At 41.8% G+C, this 23036-nt stretch overlaps 1 protein-coding gene across 7 annotated transcripts in view; it reads left to right on the top strand.

The window, feature by feature from the left end:
* The window catches only part of LOC111866769 (protein Wnt-5b), a 440161-nt gene extending 421266 nt beyond the window's left edge, over positions 1–18895 (top strand). For all 7 annotated transcript variants that reach the window (XM_033752396.1, XM_033752395.1, XM_033752393.1 and 4 more), the window contains 2 exons: positions 17145–17312; positions 17979–18895. In XM_033752396.1, coding sequence (XP_033608287.1) covers positions 17145–17312; positions 17979–18166 — 356 coding nt within the window. In that variant the 3' untranslated portion in view covers positions 18167–18895. The remainder of the gene's footprint in view (positions 1–17144; positions 17313–17978) is intronic.
* Positions 18896–23036: the final 4141 nt, after the last annotated feature.

Raw genomic sequence — 23036 nt, 5'->3', positions numbered from 1 at the left:
TAACCACCTGACACGACTGATAGCCCGAGAAGATTTTATCATCTTTAACCGCCATGAAGGCTTCAGATCCTGCAGAATATAAGTTTCTCAAATAGACGTAAATATTCACAGTTTAACTCTTAACAGTTTTCTTTCGTGTTTCCTTAGAAGCAGATATAATTGTGAACAAAATTTTTTATATATTTTGGAACATCAGTAAATTGTGTAAATTCACTACGAATAATCGATAAACTTTAATCATTTTTAGACTACATTATTTATCGTAAGAAGCTACGGAGTTCGCGGTCGCGTAGAAATGTCTCTGTATGGCCCCCAGTAAAAAGAATTGCCTACCCAATCCTTGTATGGCGCGACAGATCAGTGTGGTCCAAGGGTTCCCGTTTTCCCGGATTTAGGTATTATAGACATTTGGAAGGACCCCTTGGGGAAGGGTCGGTCCTTCACAAGACCTCCACCTATACAGGAAAACCCAAACGCAGAAATCAAAGTAGATTCTAAAGGGTTCTGACGAAGGTGTATAATACTCAGAATTACTGGGTTTTACGCCTTTGTCTATCGTCCGGTATTCTAGAAACCAGAAAACACAACGTTTCGGAAAGTGGATGTGTTTCCGTCCTCAGGTGAAGGGGGGAGACACCTACTCTGTTCGGTGACCAGTGATTGAGGTTAGCTCTCACTAAGGGACTCAACAGAGTAGATACGAATATATGCCCCCCCCTTCCACCTGAGGACATAAACAGATCCAGTTTCCGAAACGTTGGGTTTTCTGGTTTCCAGAAAACCGAACGATGGACAAAGTGCAAAAACCCAGTAATTCCGAGGACAGAAATCACAGACATACGGCCCACGGCCAAATTGAAATATCCTTCTCTGGCCCCTAGAACAAGGAAGTGCCCACCCCTGTCCTAGAAACATCCAAGAGAATACTCTCAGGGCTACCAGCTCACATCGAAGGCGTTGGACCAGTCATAGTTCCTTTACAAAAGGGACACATCTCATCATCTCACCCACAAGAAATTACACCAGAATGTCTTCGTGATTGTTAACTGATTTTTTGCTTATTACCGTGCAAAATCATTACACACACACTTTCTCATATCAGGGAAGTAATTTTGAAATTCCTGTATGGCATACTTTTGCTTGAGTATTGGAGTGTTGCATGGGTGGGAAGAGGAATGCATTATAGGATATTGGTGGGAAAGCCAGAAGGAAAGAGACCACTGGGAAGACCAAGGCGTAGGGGGGTGGTTAATATTAAAATGGACCTTAGAGAGATAGAAAGGGATGGTATTGATTGGACTGATCTCTCTCAGGCTAGGTACCAGTGGAGGGCTCTTGTGAACACGGCGATGAACCTTCGGGTTCCATAAAATTCTTGGAAATTCTTGAGTAGCTGCAGAATTGGCGGCGACTCGAGAAGGGCTCGGCTCCATTAGTAAGTAAGTAAGTACTGGAGTGTTGCACGTCAAGTTTTGGGGGCAAAATTAGACAATGATTTTTTTCTGATTCTCTTGATTCAGATGAACTTATAAGGTCGAAAAATGTAAGGGTCTCATTTATAGAAGAAACTGACAATGTAGCACACAGCTTATAAGCACTACAGTACGACTGCCCCCGAAAATTAACTGGCTAGCCACTGCAACAGCTTCATGAAATATAATAACAATTCACTGACAATCAGTAACTTGAGCATTTGGCAGTGAGCACACACTATAAAACTCAACTACTTAAATGCTCGATTGAGTTGAGCCCTTGAGAAGGTGACAGTCAGTCAGTTGGTAAAAAGACGCTTTGCTTCTTCTGGAACTCGATGGTTCAATACCGTGTTAATAATATCCCGCCTGTGAAACTTGTTAAGTGTGTCACTTGTCGTGGCATCGTGTGTCCTCAGGTTGCTATGAAGGAGATGCATGCAGATATGCAGGATACATGTTGTCACTGTGCGTAATGAACCACCATTCCGTGAAGAATTACCAGGTAGTGGAGGTATAAATCCACGCATTCTCTTCCTCGGTACTTGATGGAGATGGATGTTCAGCTTCACGTCCCGGTCGCTTAACCCTCGGGCAAAGAAGCCCTATACCCACTGGATACGAGGCAGGGTGGGCTCCATAGCCAGTCTGGAAGCAGTGGGTAAGATAAATCTATCCCTGTAACAGGCCGTGGAGGCCCATAGGGTTGTGAGACGTCGAGGCTCCCATATTATATAGACAGTCGGTTCACAGATAGCGGTAAGGTTGTCAGCCTTACGCGCCGGCCGCCCTTTACCCCCCAGGAGGATTCCTGGTACTCATTCTGTTGGAGGCTGAGTCGACCCCAAGGCCGTAGTGCGCCTGGAAGGATTAAGTAAATCGAAAAAAAAAATCACCTCATCGGGACTCTAACCAACGACTTTCCAGCTTGTAGTGTAGTGCCTCAACCAACTATGCTACCGCTTGCCCCGGATGCAGTGGTGGGAAAAGCAATTGTTCTGCCACTACGGTGAATGGAACAGATGTTCTCTGGTCGTCCAGCCCATTGTATTTTGAGATCCGAATTTGTTGCTACATCCCAGAAGACAGCCTCGAGAACCGGAGGTCTCATGCAGTACGTCTGCTCTGCTGACTGAGGCCGCCGCCTCAAACAGGTGACAATGGGTGGTCCTCCAGCTTGGGCGTTTGGGAGTGGCTGACAGTTTCTAGCTGTAAAAAGGCAACATGTTACGAAATGTTACACAGGACTAGTGTGAACCATGCAGTATAGAGAGTAAAAAATTAAGAATCTAAGTTACGAGATCTTTCACCGCCTCTGAGCTTTCTCTTTCTGACGTATCTGAGAGCACAAAATAGACGCGTTTCTAAGTGGCATTGCCTGTTACCTTCACAAATCCCTGATACAGTGATTCGACAAGACAAATTCTCTGTAACCGGTTATTAAACTCGGTTGCAGTCTCTCTGTGCTTACAAGTGAGATGACTTATCAGTACTCAGAAGCTCGGACCGACAAGGGAACTGCCGACACCAGCCTGATCACGTGACTTCTCGGATTGACCAGTCAGGGCCGGACGACATATAAAGCTGTCTGTTGCTTAATTTACTTGAAAGTCGGCGTTATTTGAGGAAATCTCAGTCATCATAACAGGTCTTGAGACTCAGGCCTTTGCCCACAAGGTGTATAACAATTCCGTTCCTTTTTTAAGATCGGTGCAGCTCAGTCAGTCTAGGGAACTCTGTCGCCATTTATGTCTCAAATTTTTATAGGAAATTGTATATTCGCAAATAATTAGAAAAATACAGCATCTTAAATAGATTATTAAAACTGGACTGTTTATTGTCTTGTCGCATTCTGCCACGTGTCTGTAAGAAATTGGGGTGTGCCGTGGGTGATGACGTTACAGAACGCTGGTCTAGAGGATGGCTACGGACTGGAAGACTGGAGTTCGGTTCGTCCCTGTTGTTATTTATTTCTTGTGTATTTAACGATGTCGCCAGTAGCTCAGACTACATAGTGTTGGTTTAGAGTGAAGAGAGTAAGAGAGTAGTGCAACTCTAAATATGATCATTAGTCCTGCGGGACTTGGAACCAAGAATGGCTGTGTTTGCGAAGACCATCAGCAATTTACACAACCGACCTACCATGAATAATGAATTGGAAAGGAATCTGAAGGAAGCGGTCAGGGCCTAATTCAAGGTACTATCCTGGCATTTGTCTAGGAACTTAGGAAATTCAGTCTGAGTAGTCTCTGTCCCAGCCGAGACTCGAATGGACACTTCCGGGTTACAAGTCAGGGGCTTTACCGCTTGGATCAGTTTCCTCTGTCACCAGTTTTGCTATTATAGGGCTCTAGAAATTCGAACAAGGACCTGCCGTCCACATGGTTTTGGTAGATATGTTCATATCTCCTACCCTGAAGATGGGGGTAGTAAGTTACTCCGAAACATTCTTCTAAACTATAAGGCGTTAAATCAAAGAAGACTATAATCGTGATACTCACTGTCATGAGAACCTCAAATCTCACGTCAGTTATGTTAATCTGAGTGTGGAGCGAAATTCGGACCCAGGATCGCAGGAACATGAAGCCACAACACCGAGACTTTCTGTCTGACATGTTTTCACGGAAGTGCTTTATTCGTTGCCGGTTACGAACGAGATATCTTGGTCAGGAACACTGCAGATTCTGTTCTGAATAAGTTAGCAGCTTTGGCATTCCCTCTTCTAACAGTGGTTATTATAGTATATACCGCCGGCTTGAACATTGCAGCACTCTGTACCATGTATAATACGTGTTTCGTGTGATTATCAGAATACACTAATATTATTTTCCTAAATAAAATCAATGGCTTAGCCTTTATGACTGAATCACAGATTATTTCCTTTGAGGTAGAAACTGAATTCTTAAATATTATTTAATTGACCTGGGTCCCAGATTGCTTTTCGAAACCATAAAACTCGGAATTAATGAGAAAATCAACATCCTACAACCCTAGTATACAGCGGTTCACAAAATTGCTACCTGTCGTATATTAACAATTTATTTCCACGAACACGCAGGTTAGTGAGTACTGGACAGCTTCCACGAAAGAAGCTTGTGTACTAGGTCATTGGCTTGTATGTCCCACCTAATCCTCTTCTCTTTTCTCCCTTCACCTCTCTTCTCTCTTCTCTCCACTCTCTTCTCCTCTCTTCTCTAACCACACTCACACCGTTCAAGTCCCCGAATTTTGTTTTTTGTATCTCCATATATTTGTACAATCAGCCCATTCTGGGCTATAAGTGCAGCTTATGTGAGACTTAATCTAAAGCTGTCCCCGAAATTGGTAAGTTTTCTTTATAAGAAAGATACGTACAGAACAAATGTGCTTAAATTAAGCATCATGTCACGAGAGGGTATGGGAGAGTCAAGGTATAACTTCACGCTTTCTTAACCTCGGTATTAAATAGAGATAAGTGCCAAAGTTAACGATCCGGCCGCTTTAACCTCGATTCTGTTTGATAGTTGGCTGTGTGAACTCCAGAGCCCATATAGACTTGACGACATGGGGGGAAATCCTTGACTGTAATAGTCGAGAGCAGTGGTTCTCAATCTTGTGGCGCTAATGGCACGCGTGGGATATTATTTTTTTGTGTCGTAGTAGAAGCAACGTAGAGAAATACAATATATATTAGAAGTACAGCTATTATGTCATTTAATGTGTACAAAAATGAACTTATTTCAAAACAAATATATGCTGAATTTTGCCTTAAATATCGATTTAAAGACTATCAAAATATATATTTATTTCAGGAGCAAGGTTTTTCTTTCCTCCACAGCGTCCACTCAACCTCATATACAATGGGTACCAGGTGTTCGTTCCCTGGGTGTAAAGCGGCCAGGGCGTGAAGCTGACAGCTCACCTGCCTCTAGTACCCAGGTCAAGAATGGTGGAGCTATACCTCCACTCCTCCATATGTTTACATGGCATAGTGCTTAATTAATTAATTAATCGCAGGGACAACTTTATCCTTTTTACATATTTTACTTTGTATAATCATTCCTCTCTTCAAAACCTCGCGGAAGACAATGAAGAAAGTCGTTTTCTGGGATCTGGCGCCGTGTATTCCTGATTTTAACCGACGTTTCGGAGGAACATATCGCCTCCATCTTCAGGGTAGTTGAGTTGCGTGCAACTCCGAAACGTCGGTTAAAACCAAGAATACACGGCGCCAGATCCCAGAAAACGACTTTCTTCATAGTCATCGCCGTGAAAACCTCAAAACTTACTCGCGGAAGACAAGTTGAGAACCATTGCTGTAGGCTGATTGAGCTGTACCGGCTTTATAATGGGAGTACATTTGTTAAACACCTTACGCATACTGACCAGTGTGTCGGGATGTCGCCCCTATGGAGTACCGCGTGCGTCGCTATGTTCTTCCGCTCTCACCCCGGTATAGAAGTGTCTTACCACAGCCTCGTACCAGGTACACACACTTTTCACACCTACACAGTGGCTTTTTTTTACCAGTCATCGCCTTGATCAGGAAAAACCTGTTTGTTGCAATTGAGACACACGTGACGGCGGTTAAAGTATTGGATTGCGGTGGAGATACTACATACCGGAAGCTGTGTATCTGTTTCCGTCACCTACAGGTTCCGAACCGGGGCTTCTTCTAGACTCGCAACACCAGGAATGTCTGTGGGAAGTTATGATTTATTATCAGCGTAGGTTGACAGCTTCGGTCTATCTTTTATCCGGACATAATAATTAGTTTGAGCAAGGCGGCGTTTCTTGGTTTGTCGTCATGTCGTTTCTACGGAGACCCAAGGCAAAGTTAATTCCATTTAGTTGCGATAAGGTGAAAGGTAAAGTTGTCCCAGTGATAAATTAGTTAAGCACTATGCCGTGAAGATATATAGGGTAGTAGAGTTATAGCTCCATGATTCTTTATCTCGGCAATAGTTGTAAGCTTCACGTTCCTGCCGATTTACCGCCAACCAGAAGATCGCACACAAAAAAGACTCGTTAGTCGGTGATACAGTGTCTACGTTTGCACATGTTTATTCTATCATACTGTCTACAGAATCCTTCAAGTTCATAGCGTACATGTTCAGTAAAACTGTCACAATAATAAGTCCCTCAAGCTCCATACTGTGTAACAGTGGATTAGTGGAACGTTTATCTAAGGGAACTGTAACGGGAGAAGGGAGTTGTCAGTTTTTCCCGCTGAATTTTCAAATGACATTCCACTGTATTAGTGAAGGTACTCTGTATCAGTGGTGAATATTGAGAATGTGGTCTATATGGGTGTGATAGTTCGTAGGAAACTGCTGCTTCCTTCTTCATGGCACAAGATGAATGCGGAGGTAGCAGATTCCACCCGAAAATTTTTGCCTTTCTACCAGACTACTCGGCATCACATTCCAGAAGACCGTAATCCTAATCTTAAGCTGCTGTATGATATAGGAGTTCTCCATAAAATTCACCAGAAAGCTCATCGTATTCTTTTTCTTCATCACTCACAGGTTAAGGAACCTGTTGATCTCTCCAGCGTTTCCTTGGTCTTCCCATTTCTCTTCTTCTTCTACGTTTGTATTTCGTTGTTGTAATTAGATTGTCCTGCATACTCCTTATATTCGTGTACTGTTTCTTTCTCTGCTTTTGCGCCATGTCGGTTACTTTTAACTTCTAGTTGGCTCAGGGTGTCCTTATTTCATATCATTTAAGACAGTCTGAATCCGGCCACTGCTGTCTGTCTCATTTCTGCTCTTTGAAATTCTCTCTTAGCATACCCGTTTAGACATATTGCGAAACATTTGTTTTACAAAGCTGACTAATCTTATGCTTAAGTGCTTTATGTATAGTTCCGTAGAAATTTTTCAATCTTGTAGTATAATTTTGTCAGACTATTGGGAAGGACAATGCGTAGGTGGGTGGACAATATTAAAATGGATCTTAGAGAGATAGGTTGGGATGGTATGGACTGGATTGATCTGGCACAGGATAGAGATAAGTGGAAGGCTCTTGTGAACACGGTAATGAACATTTGGGTTCCATAACATGTTGGGAAATTCTTGAGTAGCTGCAGAATTGGCGGCTCCTCAAGATGGGCTCAGCTCCGTGAGTAAGTAAGCAAGTAAAATTTTGTTTTCTGTTTCTTTATCTTTAAAACACGAGATATTCCAATCAGGAAAACCACTCGTTCAATTATTTTGTTTTCTATTCAGTCGTTTCTTATATTTTACCCTGAAAGGGTTCGTGACCCGATCATATAAAAATAAAATTCTTGCAAGAAGTTCAGGGAAGAACTGATCACCAACTTCCCTTTAACAAGACACAAACCGCTTAGAACAGAAATTTAGGGGGGGGGGCCACAGACACACGCAGCAAGGTAATAAGTCACCTAGCAAAAATTAGGGGTGATACACAGGCAGCAAGGCGATATCATAAACCTTCTTCTGTATTTTCAAAATAAGTAAAGTAGGCAAAAAATCTCCAAGGTTCATTGTCGTAATAACAAAAGCGCGCAATTAGATCCTGCAGAACTCCAATAATGGAGACGGTAACACAAATTTAATTGCAAATAGCTTTGCTCCTCCCCCCTTCCTGTCCAAAACTTTGCTACCAAAAAACGGGCGCTTGGCTCGTCCTTGCTGTCACATGACCTGCCTAGGAACGCTACTGCTTTATGTCTGCAGTTTACTTGCCTTGTCAGTGGTGCAGGCTAGAAGCGTCGAATGCTAGGAAACGGGCATGCACTATTTCGAAATACTGTCCCGGAATTTGTGTAGAGGGACTGAGGAAAACCACGATACACCTTAGTGAGGATAGCCGATGTCATGGCCGAGATTCGAAACTTGCATTATCCGAACACAAGTCCCGGCGAAGCCAACCGGCTCTGTGGGAATGGCGCTAGAATGTGGGAACCTCAAGGGAGTGGCAACGACTGAGCACGTGACAGCGATTTTTATCGATATGTGTGTGTTCACAAAGCAACTGTAGAGCCTGACCCCTGTGTCACTGCAATTGTGTGTCGCAGAAACAAAAGACAGGAGAATGGCGCCCATTATATCTAGGGCAGAAGCTTGAATGCAAATGCTCCTCACGGCAATGTTAACATTTTCAACTTGCACCGCTGGGTAAGATATTCACTTTGTATGTTATGTTGACAGATACAATTGTCTGGTCGAGGGAACTGAACAAATGTCATATTGTTTCATAGCGTACGAACACGATGGTTCTTATATTTAATGCTGTTTCATCACGAGCAAAGTTGTTTGTTTTATATTGTTTCGTGTTGTTCACAAACAAAGCAATTTGTGGACCATAGTCTGTCGACGTGGGTTGGCGAGTCCTTCTATAGTAGGCCTGTCTTATCCGACTAGAATTAACCGAAATGGTACCTTGTATAAAATGTATTGTCACGTGCACGGGGTTTGGGTTGGATGATTGGATTTATTGATCACTCCTTGTACAACCACTCGTAATCACAGTAAATTACAATAACTCATAATAAATCCTCAGCCGAACCCTTCTTCCATGACAGTCTAGGACTCTGGACTCCAAGTCAAAGTCACATTGCGACTGACGGTCAGTCAGTCAGTAAGTCTTGTTGTCGAGTCCCCTCCTGGGGATCATGACCAGATATTTATTACTGCTTGACAGTTACGATCTTGTCCTCTATGACGAGAGGACGGATCTGTTGTTTGTACATGCTGTTGGCCCTTGCCAGCGCAGTCGTTCTCGAGCCCGAGTCCCTTGAGACTCGACCATATTTTACTGTCACAGATTTGAGACTTCCCTTTTCGTCGCCTCCTACAACTTGCAGGGTCACGGTGGAGGTATTCGGCACTGGAGTCATGTCAAAGTCACATTGTGACTGACGGTCAGTCAGTCTGTCTGTCTTGGTGTCGAGGCCCGATTGGGGCTCATGACCAAATTCTTTTTTATATGAAAGATACTGTCTTGTTCATTTGGGGCGCCCTCTCTGACGAGAGGTCGGGTCTGTCATTTGTCAGTCATAATCTGTGTTAGTAAGTCTATTGTCAGTATTTACATATACTTACAAATTTAATCTTAATTCCTATTTCTATGTACAATATATACAAGGCCTCTGTCAATCCAGGCTCAGTACAGCAGATTTTGCCCTATTTCTAGTAGTAATCGCTACCACAGCAGTCTAGCCAGAGTCACTCACTGTTACATAGCCTCGGGGCCGGACTCCATAGAAAACACGTCCATTGCCTAGCAATGGATGTCGACTGTTGTCGCGTATTGTTCTAGGCTCCACCTAGCAACGGGCTGTTTAGCCAGAACCTTTCTCCGCCGGAAGGTGTTTATGGAGCAGTTGTCTAGCAGTGGGTCTATACGCCACAATATAAAGTTAAGACGTAAAGTTGCCCCTGTATTTAAGAAGCAGTAAGCCATTTAGACAAGTGAAGGTGGAGGTATAGCTTCACGTATTTTTAAACCTCGATTTGATGGAGGTGACTTTATACCCAGGCAAGAGATCCACCGGTACCCATTGGGTGGGAAGTTCGGCAGGTTGCGGAGTCAGTCAGGAAGTCGTGGATGAGACTAATTTCCTCATTTTTACGAGGATCGGTATCTTCTATCGTCCAGCTCGTGATCTAGACCCTATATCGCCTGACCTATCCGGATTTATAGTTATAAAATTTCAGTACAAAAATACAGATCTGTGTAGGATTTGAGGTTCTCACACCGGTGGTTATGAAGATTCTGTCATCTGGGATATAACGCCTTGTAGTCTGTTGAAAATAAACCTACATTTCGGACGAAGGTATCACCTCCATCTTGTGGGTGGAAGAATAAGCCAAGAAAGAGACGGAATTTCTCACCTGCTTCACCCTGGTTTCTTGCTTGGGTTATGATTCTATCCTGTAGATGGAGGCGATATGTTCCTCCGAAACGTCTGTTGACTTTCAACGGACTACACTGCGTTATGTGCCAGAAGATAGAACTCTTCAGTGTAAATCTATTTCAGAGGTGTAAACTTTTCGGTAGTTTCTCTTTAAAGATATGGTCGTCTTTCTTTGACGGTTGTGCTTAAAGAAAAACCGAGCTATCGTTGTGAGATGAGGTCTATCTGCGTGACAGAGCCGAGCCCGGACTGACAAGAGACTCTGGCAAGACTGCTGGACGGATGAGGTCGGAACGCGGCAACAGGTGGCTCGGTTTCCTCCGACTGCCGCATGTTCATGACGGCGCTTGTGAACAGTCTTCCATAAAAATACCTATTATTTAATCATCTGGTTAATTAATTCCATTTTTCGAGCCCAAAACTTCATTTACCCTGTTCGAGAAAGTCGTCAGTGATCCATATTAGCCAGTTTAGTCCAGTCCATATACTTGTGCTCAGTTTCTTAATGTTAGTAAGACTGTCTTGGCCGGTCACGGTAGCCGAGCGGTCTAAGGCATGCACTGCCTTCGCTCGCTCGGAAGCCGGGATCGTTGGTTCGAATCCCACTCAGGGCATGGATGTTTGTGTGCGTTTTTCTGTGTTTGTCTACAGGTAGAGGCCTTGCGACGAGCTGATCACTCGCTCAAGGAGTCCTACCATATGTGTAAGATCTAGTAAACCGAAGTGAAACGGAGAGTTTCATGGAGGTAGGCCTAGGCCCAAATGAGGGCTGTAGCGCCAATGAAAGAAAAAGACAGTCTTGAGCTGTGGTATAGTTCAGGCTGGTAGTCGGCTGCTGTCCACCGCGGTGGCCAGAATTCGATCCCACTTCACATCATGTGGAATTTGTGGTGAACAAAGTAGCATTGGGCGGATTACCCTACCAATTCTCATTCCACCAGTTGTATCAAATTCATTGATCACCACTACAAGGTCTCCTTATTGAAAGCGTAGTTGAATGACCATCTTGAAGAATACCATCTTAAATATTATATTTAAGCATCCTGTTGCATTTCTATAACATTCACATAGAAAATTTATATTACTTTTCCGTCAACAATGAAACCACTTTATTCCTTAGAATTTTCAGTTGTTACCTTTTACCTGTTTACTATTATTTATCGTTTATTTATTTTACTACTATTTTTATGTAAAAAGTGAAAATTCTAAAGAATAAAGTGGTTGCATTGTTGACGGCATTGTAATATAAATATTCTATGTGAATGGAATACCGTCTTCGTGTAAAGTATGCATTGTTTCTGTCCGACTTCAGCCAAATTGGGAATGCGTTGACGAATTTCAGTAAAACTCCTCAGGATCATGTTCCATGAAAATACATTAATCGATTATGGGGACATGTAAAAGGGAGAGAACGTTGCACGAACGCTGTGAATCTTATAGCTGCTGCACAGGGCTCTGAATGTGCCCGGAACTAAATTCTGCCATCACACACATCAGACACTGTCACGGAATAAGAGTAACCAAGACCTCACCAGAGACAATTACAGCAGCGACAATTATAGGCTTCATATCTCGAAGGCGGCTTGAAGAGAAGTTTTATTATTTCGCTGGCTTTAAAAATAGAGTCACTGTCTCATAAATTACATCAAGTGGAGCAAATAGCGTTAAAATTACCGTGTGCCATCGAGTCCGGATTTACATAATGCGAAGTTTTAGTGTGAAATTTCCCCTCGGGGGGTCGAGTCTGTGTGGTCGCCCGATTCCTTATGTTAATTGAGAGGTGTCTGTCTCTATGTCTGCAGACAATGGTGAGCAGAGACGCCATCTCGTGTTGCAAATTATATACACCTATATCTAATGATAGCTTAGCGCCGTCTGTCTCGTCTTGTTATTAATAAGGTGATATATCATAACAAGTTGATGACGTAATAAAATTCATAGACTGTGTGTGAAGACGTATCCAGCTTGGGCAGGCGTTATGCAAAGAACGATTTCCGACAGCCCATGAGTGTACTTTAATTTAGATTAAATTCTATGACGCCATATTGTGTCATCGATATTTTTTGAATAGGTTCACAGGGTGGCTCGGATCATGGTGTTTAAAATACAGTTTTTCTCTTAAGGAGATTAATATTCAGTGTTAGTTTCTCTGAACACTTTATTGCTTTTAGACGCATCTGTTCAACAGTTTATGGAGACTTATCACTTCTGAAGAACTTGATTTTAGCACATTTTATCCACATTTTTTCTCTCTTTGTTAAAACTTAAGTTAATAAACAAGAGCAGACACTGTCACTGCTTTATAAAAAGTAAAGGTATCCCTGTAACAGGCCGTGAAGGCCCATAGGGTTGTGGTTCAGTGTCCCACATTATCTAGACAATCGGCTCAAATATGGCGGTAAGGTTGTCAGGCTTACACGCTGGCCGCGCTTTACTCCCCAGAAAAATTATTTAATTCATTCCTGGTACTCATTTCTGTTAGAGGCTGAGTCGATCCCAGGGCCATAGTGAGGCCGGAAGGATTAGGTCAATTGAAAAAAAAATCCAATGACCTAATCGGGACTCGAACCCACGACCTTTCAGCTTGTAGCATAGCCCATCAACCAACTACGCTACCGCATGCTCCGTCACTGCTGTATACTCGTAGATTATATTTTTTGTTTGTAGAAGCCGGGATATCTCACTTGGTATAGTGATGGCCTTGATATCCAGGGTTCGATTCCCGGTATTGGAAATAATTTTTCTCTAGTCCACAGTGTTCACACCGGCTCTGTGGCTCACGCAGCCTCCTATCCAATGGGTACCGGGATATCTTTCCCAGCGATAAAGCGACCGGGGAGTGAAGCTGACTACTCACCTCCATTTAATACCGAGGTCAAGAATGGAAGAGCTTTATTGCCACGCCCCTATACGTCTTCATGGCATGCGGCTTAATTAATTAAGCACAGGAACAATTTGACCTGTTCTCTGCTTTACATTTTTATATTTACAGTTCCGGTAATTTATTCTCCATATTTTCGTCTATTTCAAGTGACACTCGACATCCCAGGTAATTAAAACACGAAACAAGGGAAATTTTTCTTCCCTTGAAATAGTTTTCCGCTAGTTCTGATTTTAGATAATGTAAAATCGCAATGGAAGCGATAGTTTCTAAACATGCATTGAAGTGAGTGGAGTGAAGTGTTCAATGATTGCTTTGTTGTTGGCTACTTTTGAATTGCTCCTGAGGATTCTCGTTTGTTGTGACGTAACGGATCTGATAAGCCTATCATTACCTCAGAAGGACCACCTCTGTCCCGAAACTAGCCGGGCGATGCGATACCCATCTTGAGCACTCGATACAGACCTGCTGTGGGTGGGCTGCTGGAGCCTGTGCTTAAGGGGGCAGCACTGTGTGTGGTGCCACTTTTAATTATCACAGAATAGTAGATTACAAAGTCAATTAATTTTATTCAGAGGACAGTAGGAATAAAGTAAATGAATTTCGACTGGGCTAACATTCTTCTAGCATGGGAAAGGAACATCCAATAAATTCCTGGATTTGACGTAGTTAACCTGGCTTTGGGGCGTGTTACAAGATTTAATTTATTGTGTGATATTTGGTATTCTCACGTCTATGACTATAAAGAGCTGACTCATAGAAAGTGACTCTCTGCACTATGGTAAGATGTTTACGAACGTTTAGGAAGAAAATTCTGCTTCTGTGTTCATGTTAGAAGAGGAAGTTACACAGTAAAATAGGGGCCAGTGATATAAGTAAAGAAAGATAATATTAAAAGGGAGGCTGTATTCCAAAAGAAGAAAAGGAAGATCCAGGCTTAGATGGCGAGATGATGTTGGGAACGACCTGAAGAAGATGAAGGTGAAAGGATGGATAGTGAAGATGAGGAATAGAGAGCAGTGGAGACTGATTGTAGAGGAGGCCAAGGCTCACCCAGGGCTGTAGCGCCGAGTGGTAGGTAGGTAGGATACAGGTAAAGAAGAACAAAGATGGATCAAGAGACCGAACCAGTTGGAGCGGTGTAATATGAAATTCTGTGACTTTGAAGACAGCCGCAATTGTAGGCAAGAACAGGATAAGTTTCATAAGACAAAGTAATCCTTAATTATAAGATGGATGAATAACAATTAAAAAAATGAAATTAGTCTTTTTCATTAAAGCAGAAAAGAGAAATTTGTCTCTGTGGCTAACTAATTAAGCACTACACCACGAAGGCGTATGAGAGTTGCATGTATAGATCCAGGTTTTCTTGACCTCGGCATTAAATGGAGGTGAGCGACCAGCTTCACGCCCCGGCCGCTTTAACCCCATCACCCATTTTATGGGAAGCTGGGTCGGCCCCACAACCGGTCTGGACGAAGTGGAGGTAAGAATATTTTTGCCCCTATCGGGAACCGAACTCCGACCCCTCAGCCGTCGAACCCGTAGCCAGTCTCTATACCGACTGAGCTGTCCCGGCTCATATTAGTCTCATTCATAGTTGAATAAACACGCTGCCCTTATATTTCACTAAGTCAGTGTTTCTCAGCCGCTTGCTACTCGCTGACCGATAAGAGGGATTTCCGAGGACTAGTACCAAGGCGGCCGGCTCCATAAAATAACAATATGTACTCAGCGGTGCTGCTATCTAGAGAATCAGTTCCGCAAAGGTGGACACAGCAATGCCGTCTCAAACATACTGTTGCCATCTTCTGTCCCTGTTCGTAATTACTTCATCACGTACATAACGACAGAATGACAAAGTCATTTTATATAGATGTATAAGTTATTATTGCGGCTGTCGTCCCTAAAGATATTTAAAATACACAGAATTAACCTATATTTTTGGCTTCAAAATACTGGAGACGTCACAATTGCTCACACTGAATATCCACAATGAAATTAAGGCGTATGGTACAATTCTGTTGGCTGGACGGCCGGGGTTAGATTCCCGGCAGGAACAAGAGACCTTTGTCTGCAGAGCCCAGACTGGCTCTGGTGCCCACCCAGCCTCCTACCCAATGGGCACCAGAGGCCTTTTTCTCCGGAGATACAGCGGCCGGATTGTGAAGCTGACCACTCACCTGAATTTAGTGCCGAGTTCAAGAAACGGTGGAGCTATACCTCCAGTCCCGATACGTTTTCACGGCATGATGCTTAATTAATTAAGCACAGGGACAACTTTACCGTTTGTCGGAGCATCCTGTATTGTGCTGGCATGCAGTGGAAGGGAAATAATATATCTGATTTATCTCGTGAATGTCTTCGTCTACTCAAACACTGGGGTCGTGGGTTCGAATCCACCTGGAAGCATGGATATCTGTCCGTGCCTCTTCTGTGTCTGTGTTGTTCTGTGCAGGTAGCGGTCTTGCGACAGGGCTGATCCCCCGTCCAAGGAGTCCTACGGTCTGTGGATAAGATCCATAGTTCCAGATTAATTCTGTAGGGAAACGGGCCAGACGGCCTAATAAGAAAGAAGAATAAGAATAAATTGGTGGCTTTTATGCTGTAAAGAGGCAATAAGTGAACGAACGCGCCAGAATCATTGCGCTATGTGCACTTTCTCTAATTTGTTTTTCTTCTACCGAAAGTTACGGTCGAGTGGTTACAGCTACCAACCCATATTCGCCAGGTGCTTGCCTCCACTTCGGCCCCGAGACTCTCTGAGGCCTTTAATGGTTGTAGTCTGTCGTCCTCGGCAAATTGTGGAATATTGCATTAAAATAAGGCAGAATCGCCTTCCTTCTCATTGCTCACAATTCATAATTCACAGTCCTACAACCTTTCGACTCGAAATGGCGCAACCAGTTACAACCGAGACATACATTGCTGGCTGATGTATGTGGTGTTTGATAGAAAGTACATGCCTTGCTGTCTTTTTAAAAACATGTTTGCAATTTTTTAGCCCTACGAATTATACTGTCACATGATTACATGTGACTACAGACGAGGTTTGGATTGGTAATCGGATTTATTGAACTCTTACACGTAAGGATTATGCTCTCACTGTTCTACGCACTTCACAAACCACTATAGGACACACTACGTCTCCTCAGTCTGTTACAGTCTTCGCTAGCCGTTGCTTGGCAGCGGCTTTCAACGGCGGACGTTCTCCTTTCTCTGGGTTCCCAAACTGTCCCGGGCCTGAGCTATCAGCTTCTCACACCATCTCACAGCAACTCAACCACAGCGGTTATCTAACTAATTCACTGACCTACAAACCAAGTGACTCACTCCTAACTTATCCTGCTTATAACATCTGGCCACGGACCGTACAGAAAACACCGTTCCTCTGTTGCATTGCAATTGTTGAGTTCATGTATGCTGGGGTTCCCACGTGATCGCTGCTCAGCCACTGCTTAGCAACAGCCTTTTTTTTTCAGAGCCATTACTTCGCAACGGCTGTTGTATAGTTGCTGCGGTCGTTGCTTAGCTACGGGTCTGCATGCCACATTACGTTACCATGGAGATATACAAACAGAATAATGTTCTCTGTAGACCGAAAAGTTGGTTTAGAGGTAACGCTCTCTCGTCTTGGGCACCGGTTAACCTGGTTGAGTTTTATAGTGGGTTTCCTGGCCCCTCCAGAGGCAGTACCTCGGTACCCTGATCAGACTTCGACCGCGTCTTTACAAATCCTTTCCATCGTACCGTCGGATGCTATACAGCTTTAAATAACGCACGGGAAGTTCTCAGAGTAAACACTAGCACGAAGTGGACGAATAAACCAAGTACATGTATGCGTGTTATGCACCAGCTCCTGTTCTGCCCTCCCTTTGTGGAGAGGCGTGATGCGGTCTCCATGTCTCATGGTAACTGCATGTTGCAGGTGACTACATAAAGGACAAGTACGACGGTGCAACGGAGGTTCGCATTAACAGGCGGGGGCGCCTGCAGATACGGGACCCGCGCTTCAACAAGCCCACGGCCAATGACCTGGTATACATCGATGACTCCCCCAACTACTGCGTCCGCAATCTGAGCGTCGGCTCCCTAGGTAAGACGACCACTCTGTCACCACTGTTACTACAATATCATCATTGTGTTGTCAAACTTATTGTTGTATGTTGGTGTTGGTATTGGTTTTAGCATTGATGTTGGTATTGCTGATGTTCCTGTTGCTTTTATCATTAGTATCCTTGGCATTAGTATTAGTGTTGCTGTTTATGTTGGTATTTGTGTTAGCATTGGTGGTGATATTGTTGGTGTTGCTATCTACCTAGCAACTACCTCCCTTCTGCATGCCTCCCCGCTTCCTCCAATTGTCAGTTGCACATTGATTTATGTTCTGCCCGTAGGCTCTCTCTCCTAACATTCTCAGTTTGTTACTGGTGTTGATACTGGGGAAATGTGCACTGTAGGTAGAATGGGAGAGGGAGCAGCTGACTTGAACTCTCACCACCCATGTTCATTCTTTCCCTGACCCAAATATAGGCCTATGCTATTTTCTTGATCCATTAAGCACAGCATGTTATTACTGTTTAATTTAGTAAGTATGAACTAAAGCCATATCAAGATTGTAGTTAAATGTATGTAATGTTTTAGTAATCTGATATTTTTTTTGGAACAATGTTAAAATATTCTGCAGAACTTATAGTAATGTTTGGACTAAAGAGCCATGAATGCTTAAATACCTACATCTTTCTAATTTGTGTGTTGGCAGGTACTCACGGTCGGATGTGTAACAGGACGTCCCAAGGGATGGATGGATGTAACCTAATGTGTTGTGGCCGAGGTTATAACACACAAAAGACCACAGTACGAGAACGGTGTGACTGCAAGTTCCACTGGTGCTGCTATGTTGACTGTAAGATTTGTGTGAAGACTGTAGATGTCCACACCTGCAAATGAAGCAATTGTCAGCTGAAGGAAGTGATAAGTGTACTGCCATATAAATGTGAAGGTGTGCTGCAGATGGTGATGCAGATGAGCAGACTGTTACAATGAATCTCAGTATATACCCAAATGTCTGACACAAGAGGGAGCATTTGCACCTGTAAATGAAGTAACAAAATGACTGATTGTTTTGTCAGAATGTACCACTACATGCATATGCTCAGAATAAGAGGTATTTACACTTGTAAATGGGGCAGCAAATTAGCTGAACAAGGTTTCATAGTGTAACACTTAGTGCACATGAAATGTGTGCCACAACAAGAACCAATTTTAAACTGTAATTCAGGTAGAAACATCTGTGTGAGATGTCAGGTTGTAACAAAAACGAACCTTAAATGTGTGCCTTAAACGGGAAAGAATGGCACCTGTAACTGTAAGTGAGGCAACATATAGCAAAATAAATATTCAGAATGTAACATATTAAACATGAAGTATAAGCCAAAACAAGAAACATTTTCACCTATAAGTCTGGCAGCAAAACAGCTGAACATATCTTCAGAGTGTAATATGTATAAATATGAAATCTTGCCACACCAAGGAACATTTACACCTGTGAATCAGGCAGCAAAATAGCTGAATGAGTTTTCAGAATGTAAAATAAATATGAAATCATGCCACAACAAGGCACATTTACACCTGTGAATCAGGCAGAAAAGTAGCTGAACAAGTTATCAGAATGTAACGTAAATAAATATGAAATCATGCCAAAACAAGGCACATTTACACCTGGGAATCAGGCAGAAAAGTAGCTGAACAAGTTATCAGAATGTAACATAAACATGAAATATAAGCCAAAACAAATATTTTCGCTTGTAATTCTGGCAGCAAAATAGCTGAATAAATCTTCCAAGTGTAATGTGGATAAATATGAAATCATGCCACAACAAGGCGCACTTACACCTGCTGAATAAGCTCTCAGAATATAACAGATAAATATGAAATCTGTATGACAGCGAGAAACATGCACACCTTTAAGTAAGGTAGCAAAATGGATGAATATATATCAAAATTATCTGCTACATCAGTGTTAAGTATGTGCCCCACACCACGACAACTAACATTTACACATGTAATTGAGATTGGAAAATATCTGGCTAAGATCTAATGCTAATATAAACTGTGTGCCACAGCAAATAATACTTATGTCTAAAAGTTTGGTGTCAAAGCAGTTGAACAAGTTCTTAGAATGTATGTGTACATAAACTTACAAGATGTGCCAGAATAACATTTATGCCTGTAAATGAGATAGTAAAATAGTTTACTGAGTTGTCAGACACTATATAACTTTTGAAATGTGTGCCATAACAACTAACATATACAGCTGTGGGAGGAGAGAAAAAACAGACAAAAGGATATTAGAGTACATGGCCTAAAAGAGCGAATATGGCTATGCAGGAGGGTTCATACCGATGAACTATCAGACTATACAGCCTCTTTGTTGTATGCAGAACTTCTTCATGCTTATTTATACTGGTGAAGGGCTGACCTACTGATCAGTATCCTCTCTGGCTGAGGAGAATGCTGGGAAAGGCTACTTCCCCCATGTTTCTTGAACCAGCTGAACCGTTGAACTGCAGCCAGAGGCTTCTATGCATTCAGGCTTAGAATTCTAGACACAGTTTGCCTGTAGTGCTACATAAACGTGACAACTAGATACTGCAGCAAATTCCTATACTTGTACACAAGAGGCAGATTCATGTGGTCAACATGTCAGAAAATATTGGCAGTGCAGGGAGAATTCAAGATCAACTTATTTTCAGCAAACAGCAAGAACTGAAAGGTGACAGATTCCTGCAGAGTGATTCAATTGAAAAGCAGGAGGTGCTATATATAGCAACCACTGTTATTTAAAGCTTAAGTTCAGTACTTTATAAAAAAATAAAGCTGTCCCTGTAAGAGGCTGTGAAGATCCATAGGGTTGTGAGACGTCAAGGCTCCCACATTTTCTAGACAGTCGGCTCACAGATGGTGGTGAGGTTACCAGCCTTACACACCGGCCAATCCTGGTACACATTTCTGTTATAGGCTGAGTCGACCCCAGGGCCACAAAGAATATAAACCAATTTTATGGTAAGACTAAACTTAAAACACACAGCGTAACAGGGGATAATTCATAATTCATTACCATTAGTTATGGTCCTGGTACTGCTTCCCCTTCTATCCTTACAACTTTTTACATTCTCGGCTTACACTTCTACACTGATGAAAGGTAGAAGCTCCCTCTGAAACTTTTGTAATTATCTAAAACATGACATAACAGCACATCCCAGAAGGGAGTGATCTGAAATCTTGTGAACATGATCTGCCTAATCATTTGTTAAGTGCAGTGAGCAGGAAACCATTTTAGGGTTGGACACCAGAAATTATGGATACTTCATAAAATGTTAATGAACATGTCCAGCTCTGGTTATGAGCAGGGATTGAAACTTTTTAAGAGCAGTGAAACAAGATATTAAACACTGACTCAGTTTGGAGACTATCGTTAAACTGTATTAAGTTGGAAAAGAATGTTCCATAAGCGTGAATGACATGTCATGACACATAACATAGAACTGTGTAGTATTTATTTTATTATTATGCAACTGTAACTTGTAAAAACCTTATTTGGTGCAGAGAGGAGGTAATGGGAAGGAGCTGCAGGAGAACAGAGTGACTGCGCTCTTCTCTGGCTAGGCCTATACTGTTCCAAATAGTGATGTGTGAACTGGACTTAGAGAATTAACGAATACGTGTTTAATATTTTGATGTACAGTTTTGTATTATTTAAATTATAATTTGGACTGATCTTATGTAAGTGGAGGATATTACAATGATACTACATCCTTAGTGCAAATTCTGAATTTTTCCCCCATTACATGTTTACCACCATAAAGTGACAAGGTTCTGAACAAGGTTAAATATCACTATATAATCTTTTCCTCTTAACTGAAAAAGGGAAAATATATGATATTGAAGATTATATTTGTAAATATGTACATATAAACACACACATTATATATATAGTTTTCTTCAGACAATGAAGAAAAGTTTCATCATCTCTGTTCTTTATTCAGTTTGGCAGACATGGTTTTGTCTGCTGGAATGTTTTTGAGGAATCTCTGCTTTTGGCAGTGAATCTACTATACATTTTATTTGTACACTGCTGTCAAGGGGAATTCTCTAACCAGATAACATCCTATTATCAAGGAATGCCATATTTCTTTCATATGTTTGTGAAACATTTTTTCATGTAGAATTTTTATACACCTAATTTATGTATTATACGAACCATCTGGCAAAATATGAAGCATTATTATTGTGTGTGTATTCAGTTTTTTCAATATGAAAAGCCATTTCAACCTGAACAAATTAAAGATAAAAATCCATTATATAATTTCAATAAAATTACATACAGTTTTATGTGTCACACTGTAAAGGGGAATGCCAGAGACACTGGGGTGAAATCGAAGGCTACGTAAGGCAGAATGGGGCTATATTATATTTAAGCATCCTATTGCACTATACACTTCTATATATAATAATACAAATGCCGTTGTGAATGCAGCAATTTATTTGGTTGTAGATCTTTTTCTTTTCTTCCTCTACACTACATGTTTCGGCTGTAATTGGCCATCATCAGGTGTATTTTTCACTACATAGCTGTCACACTGCACACAGTCCAAAATCTAAAACATTAGGCTGTCGGTTTTGGTGTATTTTTTCACCAACACATGCTCATCAATTTGATTTTAGAATTACAGTTTAAAATTTAAAATTTCCAAAATTTAAAGTTCAAAATTTAAAGTTTTAAATACCAGGGACACCTGCTCTTGTCTGCATGTGCTGCAGCGGCTATTTCTTGTTTTTAGCACTGTTCATGTATTATTCTGTGCAGGCTCCCTGTATGTGTGTGTGTCGCTGCTCATCTTGGGCAAAAGTATTAAAGATGAGCAGCGACACACACACACATACACACACACACACACAGGGAGCCTGCACAGAATAATATATGAATGGTGCTGAAAACAAGAAATAGCCGCTGCAGCACATGTAGACAAGAGCAGGTGTCCCTGGTATTTAAAACTTTAAATTTTAAACTGTAATTCTAAAATCAAATTGACGAGCGTGTGTTGGCAAGATTTTAAAACAAAACTGACAGGCTGATGTTTTAGATTTTGGACTGCGTGCAGTGTGACAGCTACGTAGTGAAAAATACACCTGATGATGGCCAATTACGGCCAAAACATGTAGTGTAGAGGAAGAAAAGAAAAAGATCTACAACCAAATAAATTGTTGCATTCACAATGGCATTTGTATTATTACATACAGAATGGGGCATTAAAAAGGAATACTCTCACCTGTACATGATCCTGTAATTTAGCTCATAAAATGATACTAAGAAAGAGAGATTACAGAGGCTTTATTAAAACAATATAAAAAATTAGTTAAGCTGAATGAATTTTATGGTCCTTATACAATTAAGAAATTCCAGGTCATTAGATTTACTGTAGCGATTTCAACTGAAGTTCTGTACTGAGGTTGTAAGGATTATTACTTTCAGTGGCGCTACCTGTGCAAAATCAATTTTCCATTTCTAAATAACCATATTGATTTGTAATGCAGATGTATTTTTTCTAGAAGGAGGGAGTGAAAGAGATTCATAATTTACCTGCTCAGTTGATGATGTTAATTTTCAGTTATCAGTAAGATACTTGTGTGTCTGTTCAGACTGTTAGGCTTCTGCTTACTAAGTATAACAGCCTTCACGTTGTTTCTGAAGTCTGATAATGTACACGGCCAGTCAAGTATGCTACAAAACACTGTGAACAGAAGTGCAATATTAGTT

This window comes from Cryptotermes secundus, unplaced genomic scaffold (genome assembly GCF_002891405.2).
Source record: "Cryptotermes secundus unplaced genomic scaffold, Csec_1.0 scaffold367, whole genome shotgun sequence".
NCBI classification, from domain to species: Eukaryota; Metazoa; Arthropoda; class Insecta; order Blattodea; family Kalotermitidae; genus Cryptotermes; species Cryptotermes secundus.
This window is presented reverse-complemented; position numbering and strand designations above follow the sequence as displayed.